A 17,234-nucleotide genomic window follows, 5' to 3' on the forward strand; every position below is an offset into this window, starting at 1 on the left:
TCATATTCCATTAATCGTGTATCATTATATTGTATAGACTTTGCATGTACATTGTTTTAGATTAAATTGAAACACGTTTTATGAAGAATTAAATACCGTTTTATGAAGAGCATTGTGTAGTACTGATACAAGTTCATTTTCATTAGTGATTGGTCTTTTTGACCACTGTAAAAGTACACACACAAGTAAAGAATTGCATCCAGTTGTGTCTAAGCATAAAATTTTATCCGAACTATCACATCTCACAACTCACATATAACATCTCGCAACTCATATCACACAACTCATGTCACACAACTCCCATCTTATATCTCACATACTACGACAATACTCCGTATTTTACCGCATTACTCTGTATCCACCCCCTTCCCTATTCCGGCTGCAAAAAGCACTCCAACATAAGTTCTCCATCTCTCCCCACCCACCATACCATCCACGCTTATCATTACGATCCAGGATTTTTCTGGCGCGAATTAATATGTCAAAACCTAAATTAAGAACGCAAAGAAACTATTATAAATCCTTAATCATTATTTGTAGAAGTCTGTTGCTAGTACTGCGGGAATAGTTGATAGGAGATAGTTACAAAGACATATAGGTGTAGTTTCGTATATTTCTTTGTAAGTACTCAAATCAAAACAAAAATCATGGATCCAAACGACACAAGCAAAGATAGGATACGACGTATTCCATCTGGATCGCTCAAGCCACCTTCCACATCAAGGCCCTCGCCGTTATCTGCTCCGCAAAGATCTCCAAATGCGTTGTTTCCGGCTCCAAATTCAGCTCAAAGAGCTTCTTCGTCGTTGCTGGTGCCAGGTAAGCCGCAAAGAAAGAAAGTTGTCTTAGAACCGGGCCATTCGCCTTTGGACTGGGCGAGTTTGAACCAGAAGACTCCGAAGCATATACTACGTGGTGTAGCACCTGATGTGCCGCCACCCCAATATGTAAGAGTCACTAAAGATGAGTTGAAAAAGCACAAGACTAAGGATGACTGCTGGACCAGTATAAACGGAAAGGTATTCAATATTACGCCATACATTCACTTCCATCCGGGAGGTGTCGATGAGATTATGAAATGTGCTGGTAGAGACGGCACAGCTTTGTTCAATAAGTACCACAGTTGGGTCAATGCTGATAGAATGCTTGAAAACTGTATGGTGGGAGTGATTGCTAGAACATAGACGAAGCCTAAGCTACTTCATAGGTTTATTTTTGACTTTTGAGATTGTGTGATTTGGTGTCAGTCTCTAAGGTACCTTATTTATTCATAGATTCGTAATACTTAATATATGATGTCATGTCCGCTTATTATCAAACTATCCAAGTTCCAGTCGTGTTCTTCCTTTGGCAAGAAATCCGCAAGCTGTTCCTGAAGCCCTATTCCAATCAAATACGGCTTTCTATTATACTTCTTGAAGTATACGTTAAGAAACTCGTCATAGAATCCAGCTCCATGGCCCATCCTCACTTTCAGCTCTGTGAACGCTACTCCAGGCATTATGATCAAGTCTAAATCGCCTTCATTCATTGCGTCTTCTCCTTGAACTGGTTCTAATAGTTTGTATTTTCCCTGGGGTTCTAATCTTAGCACATCGTCGTAAACTGGAACTCTAAGCATCGAAAGGTAGTTATTCTTACGTCCAATTGACGGCTCCACGTTACATTTCGGCAAATATACCGTCTTCCCAAGGATATAGCATGATTGTATTATATTGCTAGTTTTCACTTCCAGATCTGGCATATTCATATAAACCGCAACTTTCTTAGCGCTGTTGAAGTGAGGATGACTCAATAGCTTCTGGTGAATCTCTTCTGATTGAGCAAGTAGAGATGCTTGAGGGATCAACTTGAGTGAACTTTTGATCAGTTTCCGTAATTGCTTCTTCGTTTGTTTCAATGGAGCAGAAAGCATCTTCTTCTTCTGAGATATAATGTCTAATATTACTAGATATGGTATTGTATCGGTCTCTATATACGTTTCTTTCCTATATACTCTTACTTATTTCATTATCATTATCATCACTTCGAAAGAATAAGTGATACTTAAACTTTTAGCAGCCTCTCGCACTGAAAAATCTGTTGGTGGTGAGAATCTTTAGTATGACTTGCGCTTGTGGGGAGTAGGTCAATGGGCAATAAAAAGGTTCGGAAAATTATGAAGTAGAAGCAAGCCTTAGTGTGGTTTCTTCTAATTATGTGAAGTTTTAAATTCCAGTTTACTGATTTGTAAACTATTATTTTCGTTCCCCAATATACCATGGAACTGCTCTGTTTCTTGGGCACTTGCAAGTCTCAATGGCTCCAATTAGGCTGCGAAATAAAGGCTAGCTTACAATGGTAATACGAATGTCCCCTTTTGCATCCTTTTAATACTACATGAAATGGATCAAATGTTATCTTTCTCTCTTCTTCTATCTAATAATACATATGCAACTAATAATTTAAGTCAATCTAACTATCGAACCTAAAATCTAATCTCTTGTTTCCAAGCTCACTGCTGTGGTGGAGATAACTCGATTGTTCCTCCGGACTCATGGCATCCCAAGTCTGCTGCTTCCACCTATTTCTTAACAAATAGTATCCCTTGATAGACAAAAGCAATGGAACCATTGCAAATGCAAACCAGAGCAAGTGTGAGTTTCCACGGTGGTATAATGGCGCATCATCACTTCTATAAAGATTGGCGGCTATTATGGCACCAGCCTGAACTATCAAATTGTACACAGCAGCACTAACAGATCTGGTCTTGATGCTTCCAGAGTTTCTGGAAACCCAACTGACACAGATCGCATGCACGTAAGGACCACCGGCAATCAAAGTGGAAAGCAACCAAATTCCCCAAACTGACAAAGAGTCTCGTTTATACTTGAATATAGCAACAAGTGGTACTAAGTATAAAGGTGTTAGGATTGCCACTAGCGCTCGCTGGTTAAGCCTCTCTGATAGTTTGGTAATTTGGAGGAGGAAGGTGATATGCAAAATATAATGTGGAATAAGTAATAAGTTTGTTTGGAAAGCGGATAAACCTGCCTCTCTATAAATTATAGGAATGTAATTGGAAAGGGTGTTCAAAGGAATGAATGCAATTAATCCCACCAAGTAGATTGGCCAAAGGTCAAAGTCCAAGAGGACCTTTATTAATTGTTTGGCAGTAACACCGCTTCTATTATTGGTGTCACCTTTACTTGGGTCGTCTCTCAAGATTCTATTGACGATTATTTTGACTTCCTTTTCAGAGAACCAGCCTCTTTCAACTAACTCGATTGGCGAAGGAATTAACATATGGTAGGCACTGATACCAATTCCTAATGTAATGAGACCTTCAATAAGGAAAAGCCATCTCCAGCCTTCCCATCCAAAGAGTCCTCTTAATCTGAGAATGGCTAAAGAGAAAATAGCACCTCCAATCTGAACAACAGATAATGTCACCCATAACCAGGACAATCTAATTGGTAATTCCCTGGACTTGTAATAGGTGGAAAGGAAAAGAACTAATTCAGCAATCAATCCACTCTCCAAGAAAGCCGTCAATGCTCTAGCCAAGAAGAAACTGTACTTGCCTGTCAAAAAGCATTGCATTGATGCAATAATTGACCATGTTATCATTTGAAAAGGTATGAACCTGTCTACACCTATCCATTTTGATAATATGGAAGATGGGATCTCTCCCATCATGAAACACACCAAGAAGATGGTGTTACCCATGTTATAATCATTTGTGGTCATGCCCAAATCCCCCAATAAGTTATCAGAAAGGGCTTGCAGCAAGTTACCTCTATCAATTTGTAACCCTGTGAATAAGATACATGCAAATAATGCTATCACTCCATCAACCTTCTTTACCACTCTTTCATCTTCTCCCTTCGTCCAAGTAAAGTCAGGGTCGTATAAATGTCTACATTCATACTCGGAGCCCTCATAAAGAGTTCTATAATAGTGAGCCACTTTTGGGTCAAGAAAAGGGTTTGGAGCATCGTCAATGTCATCTCTGTCGCCTTCGTCATATTCCTGTTCGAGAGAATCGCTGTCACTACCTATAAGTCTTATTGAAGTACTCAAGTTACTAGCTTTCTTCTTCACTACGAAAGGGCTACTTTCTTCATTTGACACTTCAGCTTCGTCAGAGTCATCTGTGCTATTGTATGCCGAGCTTGCAGAGTAATCTACCAAGCTGTAATGTTCATTTGGGGCCATGTTTCCTATTTCTACTAAACACAATTACTAGATTCAACAGCTACTACCACACGATTTCTAGCCTCCACTAACAAGAAAAACCCTCTACAAAAATTGACACTTCAAATTAATTCTTGTTATCTAACTCTGTATATATACAGCTATATCCATTCCTAGATCGCACGTCATGCATCTGTCGCTCCTGATCTTACAAATCAATACGTCATTTCATCGTGTTTTAAGGAGGTGGTTTCGGTCGCTTTTAGCAGCTACTTGTTGTCAACAGCCATAGTTTGCATTTTTAGCAGCAACCACGGGTGACGCAATTTTCGCAGTTAATTTCAAAACTTCGGTTACATGCTGTGTGCCGGAATCCTGATTTGGAGACACCGGCGCCCAATAGTATGGGGTAGGAAGCATCGGTAGCAATTTCCTGGATGTGGTGGTGGATAAGCAGTCGTGCTGTAAGTGGATAGATAGAGCGATGGGCTGCGTTGTTGCAGTGAAAGTGGCATAATTTTGGGATGTAGCGTAGTGTAATATTTGGGGAAAATTCGTGCTATTGTTGACATTCAATGCAACACACCAAAAAGGAAGGGGGGGTACCGGAGGAAAATGACAGCAAGATGAATGGAGAAATTTCTAGACGTAACATAGCAAAATTCGTAGCCTGGTGTTAAAGATGCCGTTAAAAATATCTTTGAATTGACTAATTGGTAGTGAAACGTACTCTGTTGATATTCGTAGGAAACTTTGTTAGCATACCAGAAGTTCGCTCAAAGCTTATATCAAAAATGGCGCTACCAGTTCTCTAATATTACGCTTTTTGCAATTAAGCAGAACTGGTTTACAAACCCAATAGTTCCCTTAACCATCTGCTCAAGATGTAAGAAATCAGTGAGCGGAATCTATATAAAGATAGCAAGAAACGCTTGAGAATGAGTTTTTCACTTATTCCGTTATATCACAAGTATTTGTTTCTATCATCAACATGTTATCTTTTTGCATCACTATTGTCCTTTTAGGGATCCTTGACTTGATTTACTCGGCGCCAATTGACAACTCCACCAGAGCGTACGTTCAACCTCAATATGGTGGTGTTATAGATCTCACCTCTCCACAGGTAAAAGCTTTTCCTATTTCCCAGCTCAATTTTACCAGTATGGCTTTAATCAATGAGGATCCAGTACAATCCTTTTCTGATGGTATATCAACCATTGAAAGAGATGATGATGACGTCGTAGTCTATATCTTGAACAAGAAGGAGGATATGGGAAACCCAAAGTACAAGAAATTCACTGAAAATAAGAAGAGTGTGTTCTATTTCAAAGAAACAAAGAGCTCCGTTTACTATGATGAACTGCAAGGCGACTGGTATGAGTTGCAGGCAAAGGAGAGGCAAACTTCCACCCCGAAGCTTGAAACGTACCCCGAACTTCTACCTGTCTCCTCTTGCTTAGATAGCAGCTATGGAAGTGGTGGTTCTATCTCGGTTTCTTATTCTCTTACGTTGACAATGTCCAATAGCTTGGCAATTGGCGGATCGTTCAATATTCACGCACTTACCTTGGCCATCAGCGCAGCTATTGGAACTAAGGTAGCTGGACTGTTCACTGCATCAAGTACATATACTTGTCTTGTTGGTAAGGGAGAATATGGCCAATTATTAATCGAACCGTTTGTGGTGGAGATCCCAGAAATGGCCAGAAGTAAAACTTGGTACAAATTCTTGAAGGGATTCGTCACTCTGGGTCAGAAAGCGGACGAAATGAGGAGTTTCAAAATGATAGCATTTCATAAACCCAACCATTACTGTATGATTGACACAGATACCAAGAATCTTCAATGTGCTGCCCAACTTGGTGGAAGCAAAATCTTCCATGGCTAAACTCATAAAGGGTTCCAGAACGAATTTTTTTTGCATCTATTTTGCCGCACGTGATATATATTCCTATTCGAATACCTAGTAGTCCCTTAGTGGTGAGGCCCTGTTCAACTTAACTTTACTTTACTCGATTGATGAATAGTACCACTTTAAATAGAATTTATAAAAGTTTTCTCCTGAAAACGCTCAATTGGCCATCATCATCGTTAATTAGTCTTAACTAATCATTTTTTTGAAATTTTATTTTGCAAAGTTCACTACTCATTCATTCTCTCCATACCTCTGTAGCTCATTGTGAGGACTGAAAAACTACAAATTTTTTTTTGCCAGACTTTATTTCACAAGAACAGTTTCACGACGAAACACACCATTTGGCATATATTTTACTAGTAGACCATGACGTCCGAAGAGCTTGAAAAGAAAATCGAGGTTATATCTATCAATGACTCGCAGCCTGAAGAAACTGGTCCTCTTGTACCCCATGAGAGGCAAATTGTTGATGCAGTGATTGCTATCTGGAAAGAAGATCCATCAACAGAATCTTTGGGAATACCGAAGTTGCACGCCATTTTGAAGGAAAAGCACTCGAACTGGTCCGTTTCGGAAAAGAGAGTTAAGACTTTGTTGAAGAAATTTGGTCTTGCCCCTAATGCTAGTAATAGCGAGCAATTCACATATGCCAATGAAATCAAGTCCGAGGTAACGCCAGACATCCAATTGCCTCCAAAGGTCCAAATTATTATGACTACCAAAAGAGGAAAAGGCTTGTATGCCAAGAATAAGATAGCCAAAGGTGACTTGATCTGGGAAGAAACGCCGTTGTTTTTCATACCTCCTTTAGCCAATATAAACTTGGTGAAATCTGGTAAGGCATGTTCTTACTGTGGAAAACTTTTGCAAGCAGTTTCTAGCAGTTCTGTATTGAAGGGATTGGATTGTACAATTTGCCCTGAAGTATGGTGTTCCCAGACATGTAAAAAACTTGATAGCCCATTGCATGGGTTGCTTAAGCATAACATTTACAACCCAAACAAGAAATCCTCCAACAAAGCTATTGATTCAGAGTCCTTCTTGCAATTACAAGAATATTGCTTGAAAGAACTGTGGAATGCTTTGTATGCTATTACTCTCATATATGCCAATATTATAATTGACAAGTCAGGAGTTAAGGGCAAACAGTTCAGGGCGATGGCAAGGGTTTCACAAGATGTTAGATACAAAGCATTAAGTTCTTCCGCTGGTGCTTTCGACTCTTTGCTGGGAGGTGCTTTATTTGTCGAAGAACAACAAGAGAATTTGTGGAAAGAAGGTTATGAAAAGTTTATTAGGGTGTTTCCGACCTCTTCTGCTAAAGTTGACTACAAAGAGTTTTTATACATGATGGGAACTTACAATATTAACAATGTGGATTCTTGTATATACCTCACACAGTCTCATTTGAACCATATTTGTGATCCCAACACTTCTGTGGAGACATCCCTGGTTAGAACAGAGGGTTTGAAGGTCTTTGCTGCTAGGGATATCAAAGCAGGAGAGGAGTTGACAACCACATATGTTAACCCAAGTCACACAGTTCAACAGAGACAACGTGAGTTAAGAGTAAACTGGGGCTTTATTTGTAGCTGTCAAAAGTGCAAAGATGACATCAAGAACCAACATAAAAGAAAATCTTCAAGTGTTCCAGCTGCTCAAAAGTCCGAAATCAGAAAGATGTTGAATGAAGTAGGTCAAACTATTGGAGAAGAAGGCATTGATTTGGATGTGCCTGTGGAGTTCAACGGAGAAAGAAGAAAATCAGTGAGATTTGACGAAAAGGTCATTTCAGTTAAGGATTAGAAGGCCGGTTGAGGTAAAGTATGGCGTGTTGTATGGGTTGATGGTTCGCTAGTTAAAGATGTGAGATTCTGAAGTTTCGTGAATTGCTACTACATATCTGAAAGAAACTTTGTGCATAGAGTAATTATGTTTTATTTTAGAGTGTAAGGTGAAAATTGCTAATGAACATAAAGATAGGGTGTAATTTCACAAATTTAAGTGGACAAAGTAATGGAAAAAAAATGCCAATTAATGTCCATTTCCATTTCCGTAAGCTAACGGTATCCATTCTAAAGGATCAAGAGGTTCTAACAATAAGATTTTACCCAGCAGAGTGTATTGTTCCTCTCAGACCCCATTGTCCCATATCTCCAAACTGCTTTCAAGTACACTCCACTAGTCCCCCACTCTCTTTCCATTTCCCATTTCCCATTTCCATTTCCATTTCCATCACTCTTTCCCCAACTTTCATGTCCCCACATAAAAATTTCCTCGGCGCTACCAGTTGACACCTAATTTCCCGATTCGTAGCCGTTATTAAAAAAATTCTGCGAACCGGCGAAGGTGTCGTCGCAGGGACAGTACGATTATCATTATGAGCTGAGAGTTGGACATCGAAACAAGAAGTACCATTCATAACCACCATTTCCAGCTGAAATTACCTGAAAATGTCAAATTCCTTCTTAACCCACGATAAAGAAAGTATCTACCAACTTTCGCCTCTTTTTACCCGTCTACTCTCATTAGCCCCTTTACCTAAGCCCTTTCCACCCTTTCTGCCCCTGCTCCCTCTGCTCCCTCCATTAAGCACACTCTCTCCATCTCTCCATCTCTCCATCTCTCCATCTCTCCATCTCTCCATTCTCTCCATTAGGCCAATTCTACTGCGAGTCTCGATCTTTCCCGTTTTGCGACTTTTTGGGGTCACATTGAAATTTGGTTTTTCGGTGTCTCTCACTCTTTTCGTGAGACAGTGATAAATAAAATTTACAACAGCGTTTAACTGAGAGCCAGAAGTGTCTATATTCACACAAAAAGACGGATCTGGGGCTATATATACATGAAGCTTGTATTCAAACATATCCACATAGAAACCATTTAACCACTCCTTGATTTTCCCGCCGTTGTGCTCGCCAAAATGGATAGATACGATAATAATACCTACCTCGACGACGAGGAATTGTCACAGTTGCAACAGCAGCAGCATACCCAGCAAAATACACACCACCAGCCTTCACAAACCATCGTGGATGAGGCCGAACTCTTGGCAGCTCAAGCTGCTGCCGAAGCTGCTGCTGCTGCACAGCAACAACAACCCGGAGGTGCGTTCAGTAATGTCGGTCAAGGTCTTACGGGAAAACACAGAGATATGATGATGCAATACTGGCAGGAAACCATCAACTCTATTGAACACGACGATCACGATTTCAAAAACCACCAACTTCCATTGGCACGTATCAAAAAGGTAATGAAAACAGACGAAGACGTCCGTATGATCAGTGCTGAAGCACCCATTCTATTCGCAAAGGGTTGTGATGTGTTCATCACTGAACTCACAATGAGAGCATGGATCCACGCTGAAGAAAACAAGCGTAGAACACTTCAGAAGTCCGATATCGCAGCAGCTCTTACTAAAAGTGACATGTTCGACTTTTTGATCGATGTAGTACCTAGAGAGGAAGAAAAGCCCAAGAAGTCGTATTCTCTGTCGCGTTCAAATAGCTACATAAATCACCAGAATCCGATTCCTGGAGGAAGCTCACTTGTGAATGACCCACGTCTGAATGTGATTCCAGAGCATGAAGTGATCATAAAGGACGAAAAAGAAGACGAGATTCGCTTGAAAACAGAGAATGATGAAATCTTACAGCAGCAATTGCTTCAAGAGCAGTTAATACAGCAGAGATTACAACTGCAGCAGTCACAGGTGCAAACTCAGCAGCCGTCTATACAACAAACAAATGGTCAAGCCGAAGTAGCGGTGCCCTCGGAGCAAGTTCCTACCGAGAGTGATGGGAGAACTGAGAACTTTCAAAATTTCCAGGACTTTGCTCCAGGCTATCAGGGAAACTATTAGCACAAGCTCAAATTCATTCACGTTTTTTCATAGAGGTAGTTCTATAAAAGCCACCATTTTATAAATAACATGATCCAAGAGTACCATGTTGAAATGGTTGGTATAAAGCAAAAGCCCACGAGATGTGTGTATGCAAAATCGAAAGTCTCGAACAGTATTGTACTGACAGGCTCCATTCTTTTTTCGAAACTGAAGAGAACGACCCTTAACTAAGTCGACAATGCCAATCCGTTCGTATTGCAATTCTCGATTACCAAGTGCTTGTATAACGATCCGCTGCAAAGCACCCGATGTATGTCACCAGACGAACATTTACCCAATAATTCAATTCTGGACCAACATCTTCAGTAAGCCAGAACTACATTATATAAAATAATTCCCCTTCTTTTCTTATTCTCTTGTTCTTTTAGTCTTGTTATTCTAGCCACCAGTGTATTATAATTACATGTATATTAGCCTACCTACACCTAATCCGATACCTTTCCAGTACACCCCTCCAAGTACAATATATCGAACCCGGTTCGCCTCGGAATCTTCAACCGAAAACTTCCTTCTGGATGCTCCTATTGTTACTCGAACTTACAAACGCATAGAAAAAAAAGAGAGCCCTGCACGGATCCTTACTGCTCTTACATAATAATGATGTAATAGTATGTTCCATTCCGTTTCCCTTCCCTTTTCCTGCTGTCTACACTCTTTACATTTGTATGTTGGGGGAGCCATAGAAGCCATAGATAAACGACATAGTAACGTACTAACGAACTAACGAAATGATGTTTCTTTATTTTAAACGTACTAACTAAACAACACAGTAGTAGGCAACTGGTACCAATTGCCTCATTTTCCGAATGGCTTTTCCTTCATTCTAAGTACCCACCGGAACCCCCATTTCAATAAGAGTATTGCAGTAACCGTCTCTTTCTCTCCCTCTCTCTCTTTCTCTCTCTGCCTCTCTCTCCCTCTCCCCCTCTCTCTTTCCTCTCTTTTGGAGCTCCTGAACATATCCCCTGACTGTTGCATTGCATTGTCCTTACTTTACTCCCGTGCCCTTTTACAATTGCTATTCTGCATTTACCCCATTTTTCACTCCCGTTATTTGGCCTGCTTTTGCTCGGCCCATTGTAGTCTACACTAATAATTCTGACAATATTCTGACAATATCTGTTGGTACACAGCGAGACATTTTTCAATTGGCTCTATTTGGAAACAGGTGTGGTTCCTAGTATCCGCAACTCCTATTCGTTTTTAGTCTCCCCGCCTATTTCCAACTTGCTAATCTTTGACTTCTTGTTTCTTTCTTGCTCTTGCTCACTAGCCAATGTTTTCTAGGAGTGTCGCTGTATCTTTGACAACTTCACTCTCCAAACCAATTGCCGCTAGATCACTACTCAGATCCACTATCCAAAAATCCTCCCCAGTCTTCGCAAATAGATCCATCGTCTCTAGAATGCCTTTGATCACTATTTCGCAATCGTTGGATGAAGCTTACACCAAGCACAAGATCGTTCCGGATGTTGTAGACCCATTCGAAACTCAAGGTTTGCTCACAATTGAGTACAACAAGTCCGAACAAGTAGCTTTGGGAAACACCTTGAAGGTGGCAAAGACCCAAAACAAACCCGTTATCCAATTCACCCTTAACTCGCCTAACCAGGAAGGTGTCATTGAATCCATTTCCGATGAAGACCGTTTCATATTGGTCTTGACTGATCCAGATGCACCTTCCAACACCGACCATAAATGGTCCGAATATGCCCATTGGCTTATCTCTGACTTGCAATTGTCTAATGTCAAGAAGGAAGATAAAGACAGTGAGCCAGAAATCAGTCATATCTTGGACTATAGCAAAGGTGTCGAGCATTTGTCATACCAAGGTCCAGGTCCTCCACCAAAGACGGGAAAGCACCGTTATGTGTTCTTGTTATACAAGCAAGATCCTAACGCAAAGAACTTGGAAACGCCACCATCAAGGCCAACTTGGGGTACTGATGTTCCAGGTAGTGGAGTTAGAGACTGGATCAAGAAGAACGCAGCAGGTCTGAAGTTGCTTGGAGTTAACTTTTTCTATGCACAAGATGAAGACAATTGATTGAATAACTGATTGAGTTCTTACAATGAAAATAAGGAGAGATGTATATATTTGAGGATTGATTAAAACAATATATAACTTTTGTATGAGTTTAGTCCTTGTAGTATGTCCATTAATGAGGACCTATTTTGCTGTTTCAAGTTTACTGGACTGTTCTAGTTGCCTTTTAAACTGTAAGGTCTTTATATAACTATTCAGTGATTGCTGGAGTGCTATTGTAATTTCCATGATTAATTGCAAGCAGTTACATCATTGCAATCATAGAATTTGGAAAATATGTATGTTATCTCATTGGTGATTTTATGGTACTTTAACTTCTCTTTCGAAAACTTATGTGACTATTTCTATCAACTACCTGAATTTCCGTACAGCGCTATAATCTTTTGGACTTATGACCAAACCTTTTCCTTTCTTGGCCCCACGATATATAGTCTCTATGATATCAATCAATTCCTGTTGATCCGTAATAGGGAAGTTCAATTTATTGTTATTGCCTGTACCGAAATCACACATCATATGCTTGTTACGGTAGAAGAACATTATGGTGTACGGCTCGCTTCGATCACTATCTAGTTCATACATCACATTGAAATCTGGGACTCTGTCGATATTGCATAGATATATCACTCCGAAGTTCTTTATCTTCTCCGAGATCCTGAAAAGTAACTCATCTACAATCATACAATCTCTTTCTTCCTCTCGTCCAAACCTTATAATCACCAACCGGTCATCTTCCGAAAGTATAGCCTGATCAACATGCCAACCAGTTCGTAAATGAGGCAAGAAAACTGAACCCATGGTGTCTAAAAAACAATATTACTAGATTACTAGAATACTAGATATTGACAGCTATCGTCTATAATATATATATATTTCAAACAAGAAAGACACAGAAGAAGACCTAACACTCATTATCTATCAAAGGTCTTCTAATTTTAAGATTTTGATTGCAACAACTTTTTTAGAGTCGCAGAAAAAATAACCGCTAAAGAGAAAGAATTTGCAATCGTTTCTTCTTTTATCACTCATACTCTAAGGTGGTGATATGAGAGGCCTATTCAGAAAGAGGAGCTGGCGTTTTAAGGAAATATTACATCCCAGACCAGCTGAAAATGGGAAAGAAGAATTTGAGCCGTTGTCTAGCCCAGATGTTTATAAAGACGCCTGTTCGGTGAAGGAATCTGACCATAATACTAATAGCACTAACAGTCAATTTTCAACAACAACATCCACAAGAATACCCAGCAATGCTTCCGAAAATGACATGTCTTTATTCAGAAGCGGCTCCTATTTGGGAATCCCCAGTAGCAGGTTGGCATTGTTAGGTCCTTCACAGAGAATGGCGTTCAAAGATCAATTGATGAAGCAGCGGCTGGCGTCTAACAATGAAGAAACATACTATTTTAAATGGAATGTTTGGATTTCTGGGTATCAAGATAATTTGGGTACTGGAAACAAGAAATTGGATATTGTTGCAATCCTAGTGACCGAGATTGATTTGAAGATATTTATCAAGAATGAACTTCGAAACTTCCTTAACGCAGAGCGTAGCAAACGCCCAGCTGAACATGGACGAAGAATTCATATATTCAAACAAGGTGTGGTACCAATAAAGGGGCAGTTGATAGATGGTTATACTCTAGAGATCAAATTAAATCATCCACCTAGCGTCTTGTTTAAACAAATTGCTAGTTTCATTTTTACAAATAGAATTTATAACGATGATTTGAAAAGTATGTTAATCTTTTTAAAATTATAAAACAAATAGGTATTCTAACATGTAACTATAGTTTCTGTTTGTGGTATTTCGTTGAAGTTGTTGGAATATTATTATGTTATTTCTATCTGGATACATCCATTCTTAAGAACAATGTATGACCTGGATTTCTTGAAAACAGAAGTAACTAATTTAGTCGAAGCGATAAGGAATGGAATACAGAATGAAGAAGCTGATTACTGCTGGAATACAATAATATTAATGGATAATAATGACTTATCTGCAACAGTTTTAGAAGGTGTTCTTAGGATGTGAGCTAAATATCATAATAGTCATTGCTTTCTTCCATAATTTTCGACTTGATATCATCTCCATTGTCATCAGTATATTCTACTGCTGGGGAACCACATTTCAAATCCATCTTATCTTCCGTTCCACAATAGTAAATTGGAGCGGATTCTGTTAGGTAGTTGATTGGCTGTAATGTGTTCCATTCATCTTTGAACATAGTATCTTTGAGTGAATCAAAAATATATTCTCTACTATTAGCAGCGACTTCGTAGGTACCTGGACTATAAAAGAGTCTAGTAGCTTTACCATTCACAGTTGAGCAAGTATGAGTTCCCAGGAACAGTGCCTTTTTTGTGACCTTGAGATTTATGGTGTACTTTATTGCTACTTTCAAAGTCATATTCGGGTCTGATGCTGAATTAACATAGGATAATCCACCTTCTCCATTAACATTCATCTCTATATCCACCTTATAACTTAGGCTGAGGGAACCTGCACCTCTTCCTGTTGGAAACTTCAAACAAGAGCTTGCTGGAATCAATATAGGTAAGTTTTTCAATTTTCCAGGATGCAAATTAATCTCCACATATTTGAACTTATCCCCCTTCGCTAATCTTTGTTGTAATTCTTCTGGACTATTTTTGAGTATATCAGTATTATCTGGAACCAAAATAGTGTTTGTATCCTTGAAAATTACAACGGCTTTTGGGTGCTCTTGCAATACCTTCTTCATCTTAACTTCGTTGAAATCCTCACGACGGCTAATATGAAACAGATAAAGCTGTGAGAAATCCACCAGGTTGTCTTCATCGGTGAGATCAACAACTCTTTCCTGAGAGTAAACCTTGTTATTATCACTTACTGAATTTGCATTATTTGTCCTTTCGACCATATCTTTGTAAGCTTGAATTTCTAAATCAAAAAGAGTAGTATTATTAGGGTTGTGAAGCAAATCCAAATTGATACTTGGTGGGTTATCATGAGTATTGATACGTGAATTCTGCAGGTTCTTGATCTTCTTTAAAGGGGCTGCAACAGCAAGCCCCGTAGCTGAGAGCAATAGCAAGGGCAACTTCATCTTATATTTGTTACTGATAAAGATTTGATTAAGACATTCACAGAGAAATGCACTCCTTTTATAATCTTTGGAGTGCAGCTTTCTTGGCTTGAGGAGGAAGTTTGAAAACCTATCTGCTTCTGCCCTTGCTAGAAATAATGGAAACTTGGAACTTCTTGTTATCGTATAATATGTACTTTCATCATTGGAAGAATACTATGCTTATTACCCTTTAGAGAGTAAGTTGCAAAAAAAAAAAAGTGCGCAAGCCCGGAATCGAACCGGGGGCCCAACGATGGCAACGTTGGATTTTACCACTAAACCACTTGCGCATTTTCTTGACAATTTCGTATTTCAACATCAAGGAGTAAAACTTAATGAAATTTTATATGCATGATCTGTATTTTGAAACATCATTGCCGCTATACTTTATGGTAATAAGAAATATCAAGATATCTCCTTCAATAATGATTCAATGTATAAGAAATAATGGCAGAGGTAAGAGCATGGTTATAACTGTCAGGTTGACTAAGTAGAACTATTCAGATACAATAAAAACTGATTTATGGAACAATATGTGAAAAATATTGTGATTTAACCTGGAATTCGTAGTAAAGTTTCGAAATGACAATATTTACACTACAATCGCTTTTTAATTGGCTTAAAAAGTTATTAAACAAATCCAGTTAGATATATATAAAGCTTGTATAAGCAACTGTGAAGTTCCTTGTGAAACAACATTAGCAGTAGACATCATCCTCACACCTCAAAAGCATATCAAATTTCGCAATTTTCTCCATCTTTGAGATTCTGCGATAGCGATCTGACGATGAAAAAAAGTGAAAAATTCAATGGGCTTTATCATTTGAGATAGATTTATTATTGTACTATAGAGAAGATAGTATAATATCGAAGGATATAATGTCGGAAGTAACTGAATTGGAATTGGGAATCACTGCAGACTTGCACGTTCATTTGCGTGAAGGCGCCATGATGGAGTTAATTACTCCTACTGTGAAGCAAGGTGGTTTTTCCATTGCGTATGTGATGCCCAACTTGGTTCCTCCAATCACAACTATTGAAAAAGTAACTGAGTACCACAACCAATTATCCAAATTGAGTCCAACCACTAAGTTCTTGATGTCATTCTACTTAAGTAAGGAGTTGACTCCTGAATTAATCGAAGAGGCTGGTTCTAAGAGAATTGTTCATGGCGTTAAATGTTACCCAGCAGGTGTCACCACTAACTCCAAATATGGAGTTGACCCTAATGATTTCTCTTCATTTTACCCCGTATTCGAGGCCATGCAGAAGCACGGTTTGATCTTGAATATCCATGGTGAAAAGCCAGCAGTCAAGAACACTACGCAAACAGAAGAGGATGATATTCATGTCTTGAATGCTGAACCAAAATTCTTGCCAGCCTTGAGAAAGTTGCACCAAGACTTTCCAAAGTTGAAGATTGCATTAGAGCATTGTACCACCCTGGATGCTGTTGCATTGATTAGAGAGTTGAACGCTAACACAAAGGAAAGCGATGAAGTTTATGTAGCGGGAACAATTACAGCCCACCACTTGTCACTCACAATAGACAACTGGGCCGGTAACCCCATCAACTTCTGCAAGCCTGTGGCTAAATTACCAAAGGATAAGCGAGCATTAGTCGAAGCAGCTACCAGTGGTGAGAGATGGTTCTTCTTTGGATCTGATTCTGCTCCTCATCCAATTGAAGCAAAGAGCACCCACGTTGGAGTGTGCGCTGGAGTCTATACCCAGAGTCATGCCTTGAGTTACTTGGCGGAAGTGTTCGATGAGCAAGATCAATTAGATAACTTAAAGAAATTCGTTAGTAGTAACGGTGTTGCATTCTATGCTCAACCTGACATCTTAAGTGATGTTGCAAAATTAGAAACCCAGCGTGTGTGGTTAGTAAAAAGGGATATTGAAGTACCACATGTCATCGGCAACCTGCAATTGAAGGTTGTCCCATTCAAAGCCGGCGAAACCTTGAAATGGGCCGTCGAATGGAGATGAGCAATGATTGAAGGCATCTAAGAGATGGCAAGAATCCGGACCGAGAATTATTGGATTACGTGCATTACGCCAATCCCATCTACAGCAACGGCT

General features: G+C 39.4%; 11 protein-coding genes and 1 non-coding gene across 12 annotated transcripts; 7 read left to right on the forward strand and 5 right to left on the reverse strand. All coding sequences in view use genetic code 12, as the record gives it.

The window, feature by feature from the left end:
• Window positions 1-647: 647 nt before the first annotated feature.
• On the forward strand, window positions 648-1,184 carry RJT20DRAFT_144375 (uncharacterized protein; the record flags this gene model as incomplete). Its single annotated transcript, XM_064918726.1, has 2 exons — window positions 648-684; window positions 796-1,184. 2 exons carry the CDS (start codon window positions 648-650, stop codon window positions 1,182-1,184), a joined length of 426 nt encoding a protein of 141 aa, XP_064775961.1.
• A 50-nt stretch (window positions 1,185-1,234) lies between these two features.
• RJT20DRAFT_27437 (5-formyltetrahydrofolate cyclo-ligase) lies at window positions 1,235-2,086 on the reverse strand. The gene has a single exon (XM_064919477.1). The coding sequence runs from the start codon at window positions 1,913-1,915 to the stop codon at window positions 1,286-1,288; it is 630 nt and encodes a 209-aa protein (XP_064775962.1). The 5' UTR covers window positions 1,916-2,086; the 3' UTR covers window positions 1,235-1,285.
• A 295-nt stretch (window positions 2,087-2,381) lies between these two features.
• RJT20DRAFT_27458 (allantoate permease) lies at window positions 2,382-4,363 on the reverse strand. The gene has a single exon (XM_064919478.1). The coding sequence runs from the start codon at window positions 4,195-4,197 to the stop codon at window positions 2,455-2,457; it is 1,743 nt and encodes a 580-aa protein (XP_064775963.1). The 5' UTR covers window positions 4,198-4,363; the 3' UTR covers window positions 2,382-2,454.
• A 576-nt stretch (window positions 4,364-4,939) lies between these two features.
• Window positions 4,940-6,164, forward strand: RJT20DRAFT_27460 (uncharacterized protein). Its single transcript, XM_064919479.1, has one exon. It carries the CDS (start codon window positions 5,168-5,170, stop codon window positions 6,062-6,064), a length of 897 nt encoding a protein of 298 aa, XP_064775964.1. The 5' UTR covers window positions 4,940-5,167; the 3' UTR covers window positions 6,065-6,164.
• Window positions 6,165-6,208: 44 nt separating this feature from the next.
• On the forward strand, window positions 6,209-8,129 carry RJT20DRAFT_125785 (S-adenosylmethionine-dependent methyltransferase). The gene has a single exon (XM_064916585.1). The coding sequence runs from the start codon at window positions 6,458-6,460 to the stop codon at window positions 7,895-7,897; it is 1,440 nt and encodes a 479-aa protein (XP_064775965.1). The 5' UTR covers window positions 6,209-6,457; the 3' UTR covers window positions 7,898-8,129.
• A 1,116-nt stretch (window positions 8,130-9,245) lies between these two features.
• Window positions 9,246-9,542, forward strand: HAP5 (Hap5p; the record flags this gene model as incomplete). Its single annotated transcript, XM_064921234.1, has 1 exon — window positions 9,246-9,542. A coding segment is annotated over one exon (297 nt), but the record flags the coding sequence as incomplete, so codon positions are not given.
• A 1,858-nt stretch (window positions 9,543-11,400) lies between these two features.
• On the forward strand, window positions 11,401-12,042 carry TFS1 (Tfs1p; the record flags this gene model as incomplete). The annotated part of the gene is made up of 1 exon (XM_064919358.1): window positions 11,401-12,042. The coding sequence occupies one exon, from the start codon at window positions 11,401-11,403 to the stop codon at window positions 12,040-12,042; it is 642 nt and encodes a 213-aa protein (XP_064775967.1).
• Window positions 12,043-12,135: 93 nt separating this feature from the next.
• RJT20DRAFT_125788 (U4/U6-U5 snRNP complex subunit) lies at window positions 12,136-12,962 on the reverse strand. Its single transcript, XM_064916586.1, has one exon. It carries the CDS (start codon window positions 12,838-12,840, stop codon window positions 12,394-12,396), a length of 447 nt encoding a protein of 148 aa, XP_064775968.1. The 5' UTR covers window positions 12,841-12,962; the 3' UTR covers window positions 12,136-12,393.
• Window positions 12,963-13,306: 344 nt separating this feature from the next.
• On the forward strand, window positions 13,307-13,801 carry RJT20DRAFT_133352 (uncharacterized protein; the record flags this gene model as incomplete). Its single annotated transcript, XM_064918215.1, has 1 exon — window positions 13,307-13,801. The coding sequence occupies one exon, from the start codon at window positions 13,307-13,309 to the stop codon at window positions 13,799-13,801; it is 495 nt and encodes a 164-aa protein (XP_064775969.1).
• On the reverse strand, window positions 13,759-14,898 carry RJT20DRAFT_125789 (uncharacterized protein). The gene is made up of 2 exons (XM_064916587.1): window positions 13,833-14,898; window positions 13,759-13,775 (listed from the first exon to the last, which is right to left on the reverse strand). Exon 1 carries the CDS (start codon window positions 14,781-14,783, stop codon window positions 14,076-14,078), a length of 708 nt encoding a protein of 235 aa, XP_064775970.1. The 5' UTR covers window positions 14,784-14,898; the 3' UTR covers window positions 13,759-13,775; window positions 13,833-14,075.
• A 470-nt stretch (window positions 14,899-15,368) lies between these two features.
• Window positions 15,369-15,439, reverse strand: RJT20DRAFT_t38. The gene has a single exon. It is a non-coding gene; the product is annotated as a tRNA-Gly (tRNA).
• Window positions 15,440-16,028: 589 nt separating this feature from the next.
• Window positions 16,029-17,141, forward strand: URA4 (dihydroorotase; the record flags this gene model as incomplete). Its single annotated transcript, XM_064921419.1, has 1 exon — window positions 16,029-17,141. The coding sequence occupies one exon, from the start codon at window positions 16,029-16,031 to the stop codon at window positions 17,139-17,141; it is 1,113 nt and encodes a 370-aa protein (XP_064775971.1).
• Window positions 17,142-17,234: the final 93 nt, after the last annotated feature.

This window comes from Scheffersomyces xylosifermentans, assembly GCF_036884685.1.
Source record: "Scheffersomyces xylosifermentans strain CBS 12540 chromosome Unknown RJT20scaffold_2, whole genome shotgun sequence".
Classification (NCBI taxonomy): Eukaryota; Fungi; Ascomycota; class Pichiomycetes; order Serinales; family Debaryomycetaceae; genus Scheffersomyces; species Scheffersomyces xylosifermentans.